General features: G+C 46.4%; 1 protein-coding gene across 10 annotated transcripts in view; it reads right to left on the minus strand.

Annotated features, from left to right (window-relative positions):
* SHANK2 (SH3 and multiple ankyrin repeat domains 2) overlaps nucleotides 1-15203 on the minus strand; it is a 709321-nt gene that overhangs the window by 426752 nt on the left and 267366 nt on the right. For all 10 annotated transcript variants that reach the window (XM_072639430.1, XM_072639427.1, XM_072639424.1 and 7 more), the window contains one exon: nucleotides 13902-14229. In XM_072639430.1, the coding sequence (XP_072495531.1) occupies nucleotides 13902-14229 (328 nt within the window). The remainder of the gene's footprint in view (nucleotides 1-13901; nucleotides 14230-15203) is intronic.

Consider the following 15203-nt stretch of genomic DNA (forward strand, 5'->3'; position numbering starts at 1 on the left):
TCCCATAGATGCATCCCCCGCCATTGCCTCCTGCCTAGACTATGGTGATGGCCTCCTAATTGATCTCCTCACTTTTAAGGTATCCTTTCTCCAATCCACTTGCCATACTCCTACAGAATAATCATCTGAAGTTATGGGTCTCAGCATGTCACTGCCCTCTTCAAAATCTCTCTGTAGCTCATGATTGCCTCCAGATAAAAGAAACCACCTTTATATTGAGTTCTCTATATACGTACATACATATGTATACACACATATGCATATATACATAAACACTTACATGGGCCTCTATATTCTGCCACTGGCCTTTTCTTTTTCTCCTGGGACTTATGTTTCAGCCTAGACCACTCACTCATGGCTGCTGGCCTCAGCCAGCCTCTCATATCTCTCTATATTCACACAAATGACCCTCTTGCCTCATTACTGCCTCTTGGAGGACAAACCTTCCTTCAGATCTCTGCCCCTGCTCCCAGCCAAGTCTTTTCTGGATCTCCCAACCCCTTTCTCCATTAGCATCCTCTCCCCTTCCTTCATGATCTTTTGTCTATGTATTTGTACGTCTGCTGTCTCTCCCTCCCCAATCCCAGAAGAATACAAGGTCTCAGAAGACAGAGATTGTTTTGTTTGACTTTGTCTTGTCTTTGTGTTCCTAGCACAAGGCACAGTGCCTTACACAGAGCAGGTGTAAGGCAGATAAATGTTTTTAGAATCAAAATGAAGTGTGTCTAAATGAGTCTTCTCCTTGGGTCTCACTGGAGATACCAGAGCCATGTTTATGGGGAGGAAACGTCATGCTGAAATTCTTGGCACACAGTAGACACTTAATAAATGCTGATTGAGCAGGAAACACAACAAATCAAGAGCCAAGCACCAAGTTCCAGGGTCTGAAGGGCCCTGTGAGGGCGTGTCTTCCAATCCATCCCAGAGTGGGAACCCACTGAAGAGGTCATATGACTGGGCCATGAAGGTGTCAGGACAGAGGCTCCATGGTTGGAATCCAATGGGGTCTGATCTCTCAGTCCAATGACTGTGGATGTCTGTTTTCTGGAGCAGTATAAGATTAGATCACACAGTCTCCATGCTAAGGGAATTATACTCACAGCAGCAGAAGAAATACTTTTTAGGAGTGACTTCACTTAACAGGAATGCTGAAATGTCAAGGTAGAGAATTTGGTTTTCTGAAGGTTCATAATGTGCCTTAACATAACAGGCCCTTGGTACATTGTTGTGGAATTCTGCCCCACGTCCAGGTTGGGTTATGGAAATCTAAGCAAAGATAGAAGTAGAAATTGGTAGTAGCGAGTCAGCTTCAGGAACAAAATCTGGTTGACCTGGTTGTGTCCTGAATTGGCCCTCAGATGGCAAGGTGAAGGTGAACTTGATGAGTTCAAGGACCTTTTTGGATCTAGTGACCAGAGTAATGATGGAAGCTGTGCTGCATCTCTAACTCTCACCAGGGATCCAGCTGGGCCATGTGGGGTGCTGGCATCACTCTGCCTGCCAGTATCTCAGTGAACCTGCTCAGCTGTACTTTTTAATCACTCCCAAGGTGCCCAGTACTTTGTATTTGTCACCTTCTAGCTCCCCAAGTGCAAAGGAGAAAATCAGACACCTTCTGATACAAATCTCCTTCTGAAAGTCAGTCAACTCCGGAAAACTTGTAAAAACCTACAGGAAATTTGGAGTCATTTCCCCAAAGCATTAATGAAAATATGAAAAGCAATGGTGTCATTTTAGATTTTTGTCCTGGGAGGTTCTTAATAATATAGGATCTGGTAGACACCAACAAGGGAAGTATATGTCCTCTGATGGCATGAATTTCATTCAATCTACCATGTTCTTACTGAATGGCTATAATATGTGTAGATGGCACTGACCAGACAGACAAGGCCAACACGGATTGGAGCGGGCTCAAGGTCCTGCTGCTTCAGTCTTATTCTTGGTCTCCTCCTGGGGGATGCAGTATGACTAGAAGTGAGGGGATGGTAAGAGCTCATCACATGTTCTGATGACCCAGAGGGCAATGAAATACTGCAGGCTGGAAGCACATTAGCAATGATGATCAGTGTCTAAAGAAAACAGGTTGAATAAGGCACTTCTCTGAAGGTCTGTAACACAGGGGACCTGAAACACAGGCACTGCCATGTTCCATAAAAAGCATCCTTAAGAATATGTAGGACTGGGAAAAGGAGATGGAGCAAGGCCAAGGGACAAAGTAAGGCAGAGGTGGCTCCAGAGCTATCCTCCAAATTAAAAGTCCTAGAAGAGCTCTAGCAAGGTAGCAGAGTCATGGAAATACATGAAAAGGACCCAGAAAGTCTTCTTCATATATTTAGCTCAGAGAAGAGTGGACAGAGGAGAGGAATAATCAGTCACCAGGAGTGTTTGCAGGCCTGTTCCATGGAAGAGATCCAGCTCTTCTTGACCCCAGAGGTTGGACATTCTCCAGGCTGCAGTCTGACTCTCTGGAGTGGTGCCACAGAGCCTTCCTCTCCCTGAAAATGCACTTGATCTCTGGCCTTCCCATCCTGGAAGAGTCCTCTCCCTCCTGCTGGCTGCTCCCCCTGAGGATCTCTAGTTTGGTGTCCCAGCCAGCTGTGTCACCAATCCCTCCAGGCTCTACCATGCTCCCACACTCTATTTCTGCTCTGTCCCCTCCTACCAACCTGGCTTTTTCAGATTCCTTTCATGTGCTACCTCCCCTCATTAGAACATAAGCTTTCTGAAGGCAGGGACTGTTTCTTTCTGCTTGTATTTGCATACCTAACCCTTAGTACAGTGTACTAAGTATGTAGTCAGTGCTTGATAAGTGTTTTTAAAGAATTACAATTTGTAGTTACAACTATGGCCATTTAGAATGGGATGCCTCCGAAAGGAGCAGATTTCCCTTCATTTGTAGTGTTTACATAAGAGCTGAATACCCTCTTTTTCCAGGATGGGGGTGTACAGGGGATTCTTATTTAGATCTGGGTTGGACCACATGGCCACTGAGGTCCTTTCCAACTTCGAAATTCTCTGGTGCTATGTGCATGCCATGAAAGAAATCCACAGGATGAAAAGGTGTGGACAGGTTATGATGTACACCTGCGAAGGGGTCAGCACATCAAGGGAGGCCTGTCAGATTCATTCATGGACCTCAGAGCAATTCTTAGGCTACCAGCCAATGAACACTTCACTGTTTCTTTCATACTCAGGCTGGACTGATCTTTTTAGATTCTGCACGTTCCCTTGTGGCATCTTCCAATTCTGAGAAATCTGTCTGCAGGCTCTTTCATTCCACTGAATGGCGGGTTTATCCATAAACTACACAGATTCCAAGATGATTTCCCCACTGTTTTTGAAAAGAAAGTCACCAACATTCAATGGTTTCCAGAATCTTGGAGCTGGAAGGGACTTCTGTGGCTATCCATTTTAATCCAGGTCTTAGAAAGAATCCTCCCTTCTACACATCATCAACCAAGTTGTCATCCAGACTCTGAAAGGAGATCTCTGCTGAAGTAGCTCACTATCTACTGAGGCAGCCCATCCCACATAGAGACAGCTCTCTTTGTTAGGATGTCCTAGCATCAAGCCTCAATCTGTCCCTCTGTGACATTTTACCTATTGCTTCTGATTTGGACCTCAGAGATGAAATTGGATCCCTCTTATACGGGAACCTTTCAGAGCCTGAAGGCTGACTGTTGTCAAGTTTCTCAAATCATCTCCCATCTTCAAGCCAAACAGTTTTGGTTCTTTCAATCCTTCTCCACTGCTTTGGGCCCCAGCCTTCCCTACCCCCAGCATCCTTAGCTGTGTTTTAAATGCCTTCCAGCTTGTCAGAGTACTTCCTAGAAGACAGCACCAAGAACTCAGTGTTTGAGATGGGACCTGACAAGGTCACAGTCTGCCAGGACTGTGGTCTCATGTATCTGAGGTGCTTTCCCCCTCTTACTGCAGCTTAAAAGAGAAGTTTTTTGATTCCCATATCACTGGTGACTCAGAGGAACCTTTCAGTCAACTAAAATCTCCAGTCTTTTTCAGAAGAACCAGTCTTCCTTGTTCTGTTCTAACTAAACTGATTTTTAGGACAGAAATTGGAGCTTTATCCTGGTAGATTTCATCTTGTTAGAACTGACCCATTATTTTAGCTTTTGAGATTTGGATCCCACCACTTAAAATGTAGATCTTGTTCCCAACGTTGCACTACCTGCCAGTGTGACAAGTATACCTTCAAGCAAATCGCTGATAAAAATGCTGAATAACACAAGGAAAAACCTTGGGAAACTCTGCTCAAGACATCCCTCCTGATCAATGACTCATAACTGACCCCTCTTTTGGTCTGCTTCTATAATCAGTTCATATAATAGCACTAGTGCTATTCTGTAGCCCATGTCTAGACCCTACTAGGGACATGACAGGTTGATGAGTCGAGCAGCTCTGTCAAGGCAGGTGATGAGGTTAGACCCTGGCCTGCCCTTGAGGAAGTCAGACAGGCCCTTCATGATCAACACTTCCATTTCTAAATGCCCAACCTATTCCATACCACATCACATAAGTCTGTCAGGAATCAATGACAAGCTCATGGTGCTTCAGTTGTCAGACTCTTCTCCTTTTACAAAAATACCAATATCACAGGCATCACAAAGCTGGGGAAATACAGGCTTTAGACAGGAAATGGTGAAATGGGAAATCTAAGAAGATGTTTCTGAATTCAGTAAGGAAGTAGATGTAGAACAACGTATACAATGAGACAACGTTATAAAGAAAAGAAATTGAACAACTCCAGCAATCCAATCCAATCATTGTGATGCCAATCTGGGGTTCCAGAGGACAGAGACAAAACCCACTACCCACTCAAGCAGGAAGAGTGATGGATTCACCATCAGCATGAGCGATACAATTTGGGACAAGGTTGATCTGGGAACCGGTTGTGCTTGACTCCGCATATTTCTTATGAGGATTGTCTTTACTTTCATTGTTTATTTGGTGGTGGGGGGGTAGGAGAGAGAAAAAGAAATTTTTGCTTATTGGGAAAATAACAAATTAAACGTAAAAAAAAAATAAAGTTTTTAGCTCTCAATATTCCCCATTCTCCAACCTCATCCCTCAGTGGAAAAACAACAATGGGTAGAATAGATTCCTGTCTGAGCATCTGAATACCAGGCCAGATGTAAGCTCAGGAATGTTCATGGGGCCAAGGAGGGACCAAGGCGCAGATGGGGAAAAGCATGAGGGAGGACCGAGAAAGCTGAAGCAGGGCTAGAAGAAAAAGAGCAGCAGAAAGACAGAGTACAGCTATCCAAGAGCTCCTTTTTGTCTCTGAATCGATCTGTGTCAAGGGCTTGGCTCGCTTGACAATTTAGAACCAGGAATGCTAATTCCGTGCAAACGTAAGAAGGGGCCTTTCACTACTGGTTCACAATAAAACCCAGCAGGATTTGTACAGGGAGGCATTTATAACATATTCATGGGTAGGTCTGCCATTTTAGTGAAAGACCAAAAGTTCAAGGACATCCACTTCCAAGTGAAGAAAACATATGTCTATTCACACCTGTGGATTTCTAAACTCATCAGCCACCTGAGACTGAAACGAACCAAACCAAAAAGTCAAACAAGATGATCCCAATAGCTGATCACTACATATATACGTGTGTGTGTGTATACATGTGTGTGTGTATCCGTATATATGTGTGTGTGTGTATATATGTATATGTGTGTGTATATGTGTATGTGTGTGTGTGTGTGTGTGTGTGTGTGTGTGTCCAGGTCCACAAAACACTCCATGCAGAGAACCTCATTTCATCTTCGCAACAATCCTGTGAGGTAGGCTGGTAGTAACAGCAATATTCATTCTATTTTACAATGGGGCAACTGAGGTTCAGAAAATGGATTTGGCCACAGTTATCCAGCTGGGATTCGTCAGAACCCAGATTTGAGTCCAATCTCACCCCAAGTCCAGTGCTCTTTCTACTAACTAGGTCCTAACCCTTATTTATCACCTTATGCATACGTATGTAATGCAGAACCTGAGATTTACAAGGATTGCTAATGTAGCCAACACCTTCCATGCCCAGAAAAAGCTGGGACATGAGCTGGCAGCTAGAAGGCTCATGGCTGTACAGCGCACTCTTGAAAGCTAGTTCTGAGGCTGAAGGACGAGATCAAACAGCCCCAGTCCTAAGCAACAGCCTGAATACAAACTGACCTGAATGTTATAAAAAGATGGCACCCCATCCCCCAGTGGGTAATGTACTCCATTAGTTCAATCAGTACATTCAGTGATTCCTGTGTGCAAAGAGCACCCAGCACCCTGAGGAATGCAGCAGGCATCCCACGAAGCTCTAGCTTTGACGTGACCCCCCAGGGAGACTAGGGGCTGATATCAAGAGAAGGGTTGGGATGGGAGCCCTGGGGAGGGAGTGATGTGCCACTGTGCCACAGGGCATGCAGGTACCAGAGGTCAGAACCCTCTCCACCAGGAAGCCAGGTCAGTTGGATTGGGTCCAAGAAGCACACACAGGATGGTGAAAACTCAGGACTAGGGGCTGAAATCCTGGCAAACAAGCAGACCTGGCCATGTCACTGGCAATCAGAGTTTCACGCCCTGATTTAGAAGCCAAGTCTTCCTTGGCCTGGGCTCCTCATGTACCTTCTACCAGTAGCAGTAGCAGCAACAAGAGAGCTGATATGTATGAAGTTGGTTCAAGTTTGTGAAGTTCCTTGCAGCTGTTGTCCTCCAGGGCCTAGAAGGGCCAAAGTGAGTGAAGACAGCTGGGGAGGATGGTGGAATAGCAGTAAGCAACAGCCAGTTTTATCATTGGCAGGCAGTGTGGCCCAGTGGAGAGAGGACTGAGATTGGAATCAAAAGACCTTTGTTCAAATCCCAGTCCTGCTATATATACATGCATAATTTTGTGTAAGTTGTTTCTCTGAGCCTCAGTTTCCTCATATGCAAAAATAGGAGTTGGACTTAATGAAATTTAAGGCCCCATCTAGAGCTGAACCAGTGATGCTCTGATCTTGTAGTCATTTAGGGAATTTATAACATAATTTTGGCAAAATGGCATGAATTCTGGTCCCGGAGTCAGAAGAGATCTGAGTTAGAATACTGTCTCTGACATTTATTAGCTGTGTGCTTATATTTCAGTTGCTTTGTCTCTTTAAGCCTGTTTGTTCATCTTTAAAATGGAAAAACTAATAAGAAACTACATATCTCAGCACTGGGTTGTTGTAGGAGTCAGAGACGACACATGTAATGTTCTCTGTGATCCTTAAAACATCACAGAAATGTCAGCTGTCAGCATTAAGCCTCGAAATTGGCTTAAGAAAAGTTGTCTCAAGTGTGCATTTAGTGACGGATGCCAACATTGCCTCCTGGGAATGCTGCCAGAGCTTCCCAACAAAGCCTAGCCCTGGATCGCCAGCCATGAGCACTTGGCGGATTGGGATTCAGAGGGAACCAGTGAGCTGGACCTCAGCTGGCCTCCCGGACAGCCAGCAGCTGTCAGATGCAGTGCAGAAGCCCGAGTCATGGATAACAGAAGCTGGTGACTGGTGCTCACAGAGGGGGAAGACATTGAGCATAAAAGGATGAATGGCAAAGCAAGCACATAGTGGAAGTCTGTCCCAGGAGGGAGCCTGGCTTTGACTGCAGAGCTAATGACTCCTCGGCTTCTGCTCTGGAAAGTCAGTGAGGGAAGGAAGGGTGGGTAACCAACTCTTCAGGACAAGGTAGTGCCCAGATTGGAGCCCAGACCTTCTCACTCTAGGTCCAATTCCATTAGCTCAGGATCCTGCCACTCACTTATCACCATAGACATACATATGTAGACACATTCACAAAGATATATGTATGTCTATATGCATGTATGTATATACATATGTAATGTATAAACATAAAAATGGAAACTTGGAGTTCTAAGAATTCCTTATGTGACAAAAACATTTTACGCACAGAAAATACCAAGAGGAAAGAAAATGGATGGCAAGAGCTATTCCAAATCAGAGCCCACCTAGGGACCCTGACCCTGGCAATTCCATGCTCAGATGAGAAACCGTGAGAAGCTGTGAAGGCTTTTGTGTTCACAAAACACTCCACAAAAGCTTCCTTTGATGCTTCAGAAGAAAGAGGCTAAAATCTCTTAGGGCACTGGGGAAATGGGAGATCTGTGACAGGTCTTAAGGGTCGAGGATGGGGGGGATACATTTCCATTTGCAATGGATGACACACTGTACCATTTCTCATCTAAAACTAAAACTTCCTCTGATAACGGCACACCCAGGCCTGAAGAATAAGCTTGGGAACTTCAGATGCATGCCCCTTCTTGGCTTCAAACCATTTATTCCTGGCAAGTCACCCTCATTCTCCATATAAGGGCATGTTGCTTCAGCTCTGGAGAACCAAAGGATCAAAAAATGAGAACAGAGGAATTGCTACAAGCTAGAAATTCCAGGATGTTAGAGGCGGGAAGTGTCTAAGAACAAGGAATAGCAGAGAGGAGATAGATCTTAGAACAGGAATGTCAGGGCTGGGAGGGGCTTCAGAATACAGAATATCAGGGCTCTCTCCCACCCCACGCTTCCCCAAAGTAAACTGTGTGTTTACTTTTTATCTATTTTTATGGACTTTCCTTGATACACATTGTTTCCAGTAGAATGTAATCTCCCTGAAGGCAGGGATGATTTCTGTTTTGTCTTTGTATCCACTGGACTGAGAACTGGACCTGGTATTTACTACATAATAAGAAACATTTATTGAAATGAATGTGTTATCTTCATCTCACCCTGCCCCATCCCCTACATTGGTCACTAAGTTACTAAGTTCCTACTGTGTAAGAAGCCAAAAGAACGAAACTCTCAAAGAACATCACCTTGTGTATGTACAGAATGTACAGTGAACATTAATGGACTCAAGATGTTGACTCTGAGATGCTTCAGAATGCCCAAAGGAAGATGAAATGAACCTCTGTTATTTTCAGTCGTCTATACTCTAATCTAACCTATGAAAAATGTGAGATGTTCTGAGGTCTCGGGGGTAACTTTATTTCCCTGGTCTGTCTTCTCCAAGCAACGGGAATTGGCTCATTATCTGCTGAGAAGTCCAAAGTGGGATCCAATGTGACCTGGCTCCCCCATGACAGCTCATGCCCCATCCTTCCTTCTACATCCTGCAGCTAGTAAACATACATTTCCCCTAACTCACTCCTCACACCCTTAGGTTTTCTTTCCTCAAGTTTTAACTTCTTTGAGACAGAAAACCATCTTAGACTTTTCACAAAACAAGAGGGGGCTCATAGTTCATCTAGTCCAATCCTCCTCCCACCTGAAGAAGAACTTCATTCCCTGATAACCCTGACATGGTCATCAAGCCTTTGCTCCAGTGAGGGGTCACCAGTATCTGCCAAAGCAGCCTGCTACAGCAGCTCCCCACCAAACCTAAATCAGCTTCACTTCAATTTCCATCCAATGCTCTTTGCTCCCCACTCTAGAGGCACAAGAATAAACCTGTGCAGCAGCTGGCCAATAAAATGAATTAAAATAATAGCCAACATTGAGGAAGCTCTTAAAAAGTCACCTCATGATAACCTGGAGAGAGAGGTGCTGCCCCTATCCCCATTCTACTGATCAGAAGACTGAGGCTTGTCCAGGGTGACATTGGATCATTCATGAGCACTCTTTGGCACATCCCATTCATTCAGATCTGAACCCACCTCATTGCACTATCCAGCTCTTCTCTCTCCATATTTTCCACACAATCTTGGGTCTGTCAGCTCTCTCTGTCTGTCTCTTCCTCTCCTTCTCCTTTGATCACTTTTTCACTCCCTCCCAATAATCCATGTCAAGATATACATTCAAACAGACTCCTGGATGAATATAGGACCCAGCTCCCATCCCCACTGCTGCATGGAATCCCTTCTCCCTCATTGGACAGCTCCACAGAAGTCAGTGCAAACTCCTCACAGAGCAGGATGCCCATTACTGTTGTGCTCTGCATCTCTCCAGCCTGGAAGCAGAAGGTCCACACCTTTTCCCAGTGTATTGAGCATGATGTCCCACAAATTTTAACTATTCCCTATTTGAACAAACTATTTTCTTGTATGAGGTGAGCCAGAGAATCTCTATCTTGAGAGGCAAAAGGAGATAGCTTTGGAAAAACTAATTTTCTTCTTGGAAAGAAGATAGTTGTCTTTCAAAAGAAGTTATCTTCATGGAAGGAGGAGAATGGGAAAACTGGCCTTACATGCCAACTAACCTCCTCAAACAGACCTCCATCTTGGATGCCTCACCATGACTTGGAGGGGACTGGGGGCTCCCTAAGGCTGCACCAGGAGAGAGGAAGCTCTGATTGGTCTCACGGATCTGAGGAAGCTTCAGATAGCCCTGGCCAAGCACACTTGTCCCTGAAGACACTTGTGTGTGTGTGTGACTGTGAATGTATGTGCATGTGTGTATGACTGTGTGTACACATGTGTATGACTGTGTTGTGCATGCGTGACTATGTGTGCACATGTGCATGACTGTATTGCATGTGTGACTGCATGAGCATGCATGCACATGTGCGATGGTATGTACACACATAATTGCATTTGCATGTGCGTGTGACTGCATGAACTCATGCAGATGACTTGTGTACATGTGTGCATGACTGTGTGCACATGTGTGGCTTGCATGCGCGCGCACACATGTGTGTGTCTGTATACATGTGTGCACATGTATGACTGTTTGTGCACATGTGTATGGCTGTGTACACATGTATATGACTGTGTATATCTGTGTGTATGCTCCTGATCTCTGCTATGTCTGGTATTTTGGTATATGACTGTGTACATGTGTGTGACTATGTGTACGTATGTGCACATGTGTATAACTGTGTGTGTGCATGTGTGTATGACTATGTGTGTGCCTATGCTCTTGACCTCTCCTATGCCTGGCATTTCAGTGTGTATGTGTGTGTGTATACACTACACACATGTGTTATATGTGTGTGTGTGTCTGTGAATGTATATGCTACTGATCTCTGCTGTGCCTGGCATTTCAGTGTATGTGTGTGCACTGCACACATGTGTTACATGTGTATGTGCATGTCTGTGTGTGGTGCATGCAGGGGGCCAGAGATGGGGCTGCTGAGGCAGGTGTGGCACCACTGGGGCTCACCTCAGCTGCTTCCCCCTCTCCAGTAATCTGCTGTGACTGCTCACAGTCCAGGCGCTCTCCACTCATCAGCACTGAATCCAGCTGCCCCCAGATGTGTCTTCTGAGCCAGCAGCCTCCTCCATGGGGTGAACTTCTTGCTGCCTTAAAGGTCTCCTCCTGGCTTCCTTCAAGTCTTCAGCCAGAGGCCTGACCCCTAAGAGACTTCCCCTACCCTGAGTCGCCTCCTAGAAGATACTGTGTTGATACCTAATCATCTTCCCGCTATCTCTTCCAGGAGAAGGACCAACAAAGGATCCAAACGGAGAAGTTATGGGAAGGTGAAGGTTTGACCACAAAGGACTATGACTGGAGGGGAGGTTCCCAAGCACACCAGAAAGATGGCAATGTAGCAACCCTTCCACCATCATCAGGACCAGATAGGGCTCTTTCACGAGCATGGTGAGGCCTGTGAGCCTGGATCCTCATTACCAAAGTAAACGAAGTCGATCTGCCCTGCCCAAGTACTGGCCCTGAGCCCCCCAACTTCCAGGTCTTGGTGCTCGCCCTGAAGTGGGGCACCTGGGATGGGAGCTGCCTCTCACTGAGTCCCTGTGCTGCCTCAGCTTGGCACCTCACCTCTGGATCAAAGTCTCTTCCATGGAACAATGAGGGTGGAAGGAGGGGGCCAGCCATGATGGCATCTGAGGTCCTTCCCTTTCTAGAGCTAAGGTCCTCTGAGTATTACAGTGAATAGACTGCTGGTCCTGAGGCCTTGGGAGACCCAGGGCTGAACCCCAGCTCTGGCCACACTGAGCTCCAGAGACAGGGCTCAGCAAGTGGGATGGAACCCTGGACTGTCCTTGGGCCCAGCTCCCAAAGATGCCTCTCCCAAAGCTGCCCACAGAAGCAGTGATAGAAAAGGGAGGGGAAGGGTGTGGCTGTAGCATTCAAACTCCATCCCTCTGTCTTTCCCCACACACCACACATACACACAAACATATGCAGACATACCCTTATCCATAGAGTCACACACACAGACACACAGACACACACAGAGACACATAGTCACACACAGACACACACAAGGAGACACACAGAGACACACACAGTCACACAGACACACACAGAGAAGCACACACATACACACACACACACAGAGACACAGATGCAAACACACACACCTCTCCCCACACAGGCACTCATAGAACAGGTAATGAGAAGAGGGAACTGCCTGACATGTTCTCACTCAAACCGCTGCCCTGGCACAAAGATAAAAGAAAAGAGATAACTCTCAGAAATCTCCTTGAATGCCCCTGGGGTTCCATTTCCTCTTTAGCACTTTTCAGCTGAGGCTTTGCCAAGATTCAGGATACACTGTCTTTAGCATCTTATTACAATTTCGTATTCAGGAGAGTAGAAATGTCTCCCTTTGGAATTGGCACTATATTAGTGACTAAGGGCCCGCAGTGAGTCTCACTGCCTTTGGGAATCCTGCCACTGAGGTCTACATCATTCGCAGCCTACTAGGAATTTGTGCCTGGGTTCCTGGGGCTGAGCATCAACCTTGAGCTAAGAACGAACTCGACATTTCCACAAGGTCCCCCGCAGCTCCCTTGCCCCATGTGGATGAACTGGCCCAGCCCACAGCAAAGGGGATCTGACTAGTTTGGGCGTTGGTGACATTCTGGCCCCTGCAAAGTAAGGTGGAGGTGGGGGACACTGCTCCCTCTGCCCACCCGTCTTACACTTTCCCCCTTGGCTGGGCTCTTCTGTCTACAAAATTCAAAGCAATAAGGTCCCCTCGTGGTGGTGCCAGGCTTGGGGTTGGGGGCACAGCTGGGCAACTGGCAGCCTTGGTATTTGATGGAGACATTTTGGTTGCACCTCAACCACATACATATGTGTATACACACATGAGGAAGCAGGACACCACCAACGGAAAAGTCAGTCTCTCTTTTTTATCTAATATGCACCTTGCCATCCTGGGGCCCGGGAGAAAGTATGAAAGGGGGGACAGGGAAAAGACTTACTTAACCTCCAAGACCAAGGAGCAGAGGATTTAGAGCTTGAAGGAAATTTAGATACTTCCTAGTCCAACTCCTTCATTTTACAGAAGAGGAAACTGAGGCCCACAAGAGTTAGATGGCTTGTCTAAGCTTATACAGCTAGGACTAAAGACCAGATCTCTTCTTGCCCCCACCCCCATCCCAAGGTGCTTTTCCCTCCACACTGGCCTGAACCAGAAAAACCTTCAAATACAATCTGGTGGGACCAAGGAGCAAATATGCAAGAAAAGCTGAGGCTGGAACTTTGCTCTGAGGACCTTTCAAGAGGCACTACGACTCCCTAACCCTTCTACCAGTCCTAGAGATCCAATGACCACACCCCTCCAGATGTCCAGAATGACCTCCCTGAGGCCCTGCATGGCTCAAATACCAGTCCAGCTTTGTACTACCTGGGTGACCCCACGCAAGGCTTACCACCTCTCTGTGCCTTACTTTCCTCCTCTGTAAAATGAGGTGGTTGGAAGAAAGGCTCTCTCAGGTCCCTTCCAGCTTAACATGTAAAGATGCCATGAGGAGGCTTCAATTGTCTTCAGCATACTGGGCTGAAGATAGAAAACTGCACAAATCAATGCATTTCCAAAAGATTTTTTTACAAATGGGTTTGAAACCACAATGACATTAAGCCTGATCTGCAGTTACCCCTGAATGTCACTGGACACAGGCCTGGGGGCATGCATTAAAAGACTGGCAGCCTCCTGTGCTTGACTAGGGCCCCAGAATCACCTGATGTGCCGCTGTGGCGGTGCCGGTGCCTGCTGCTGCCTCCTGGCATCCTCCCCGAGCCGGTTCAGTGATGGGGAGCGGCTCCGAGGCCCAGGGGTGTAGCTCCCAATGGTTTTTACTGTGCCATTTGGGTTGCCCTGCATCTGCTGGAGGAGCTGGGGTGAAAGGCTGCGGTGGGAAGAGGCCGAGGAGCACACAGACCAGTCGGGGAGGTTGTTCACGTTGAGGTTGTTGTCACTGTTGGAGCGCAGCAGGACTCGGGGGGCTGCCAGTGTGCTCGGGGGTCTCCGCCGCCGGTTTGAGTACGTTGGGGCCTCTCTGAATGGCACTGGGTAACAGGAAAGAAAAAGAAGAGAGAAAGCATGCTGAGCAGGTCCTGGTGTGGGAGCATGCTGTGTGGCCACAAGACATGGAGTTAGGAAGACCTGGGTTCAGTTACTAGCTGTGTGGCATTGGCAACATCTCTTCATTTCTCTGGGGCTCAGTTTTCTCATTTGGAAATAAGGGGGCTGAACTTGAGGGTCTCTGAGATGCCTTCAAGCTCTTAACCCAGGATTCTACCAAAGGACAGTTTCCTTTTCATACTGAAGGAAAGAAGGTTTTTACTCCATTTGCTGGTTCAACATTCATCCATCCATCCATCCATCCATCCGTTTATTGATCCATTCATCCACCCACCCATCCATCTATCAACCCAACCATGCATTTATCCTTCTAACCACTCATCTATCCATCCATCCATCCAACACTCATTCAGCACCTACTGCTCAGTTCTGGGGATGCAAAGAATCTTCTCAAGCATACCCCCTACCGGTGATCACATCATTTTTCCTTGAAGAACTGTAGGTAGGGGGAATGCTTTCCCTCCTGAGATAGCAAGCTACCCTCCCTCCCTTGGATGAGCTCTTATCATTAGAAGATTTTGCCTTGATCTCACACCAACATTGGTCTCATTGCAAATCTACTTCATTATTCCATAGGACAGCCTTCTAAATGTTGGGAAACAGCTATGGTATCCCTGCCCATCCTCCTATTCCTCCATTTTCTCTTCTTCAGGATAAAATATTTCCTTGGTTCCTTCAACCAAGCCTACTGTAGCATCATTTAGGGGACAGTGGGGAGGGTCTTAGATTTGGAGTCAGAGAGCTCAAATTTATGTCCTGACACTTATTGCTTTGTGACCTTGGGTAAATCATTTCCCCTACTCCAGCCTCAGTTCACTCTTCTGTGAAATGGGGGAATTAATCTCTAGACCCTCAGAAGGCCCTAAAGCTATGATCTCACAATCTCAAAGCCTCTCAC

Source organism: Notamacropus eugenii, chromosome 2 (genome assembly GCF_028372415.1).
Source record: "Notamacropus eugenii isolate mMacEug1 chromosome 2, mMacEug1.pri_v2, whole genome shotgun sequence".
In the NCBI taxonomy this organism is placed as follows: Eukaryota; Metazoa; Chordata; class Mammalia; order Diprotodontia; family Macropodidae; genus Notamacropus; species Notamacropus eugenii.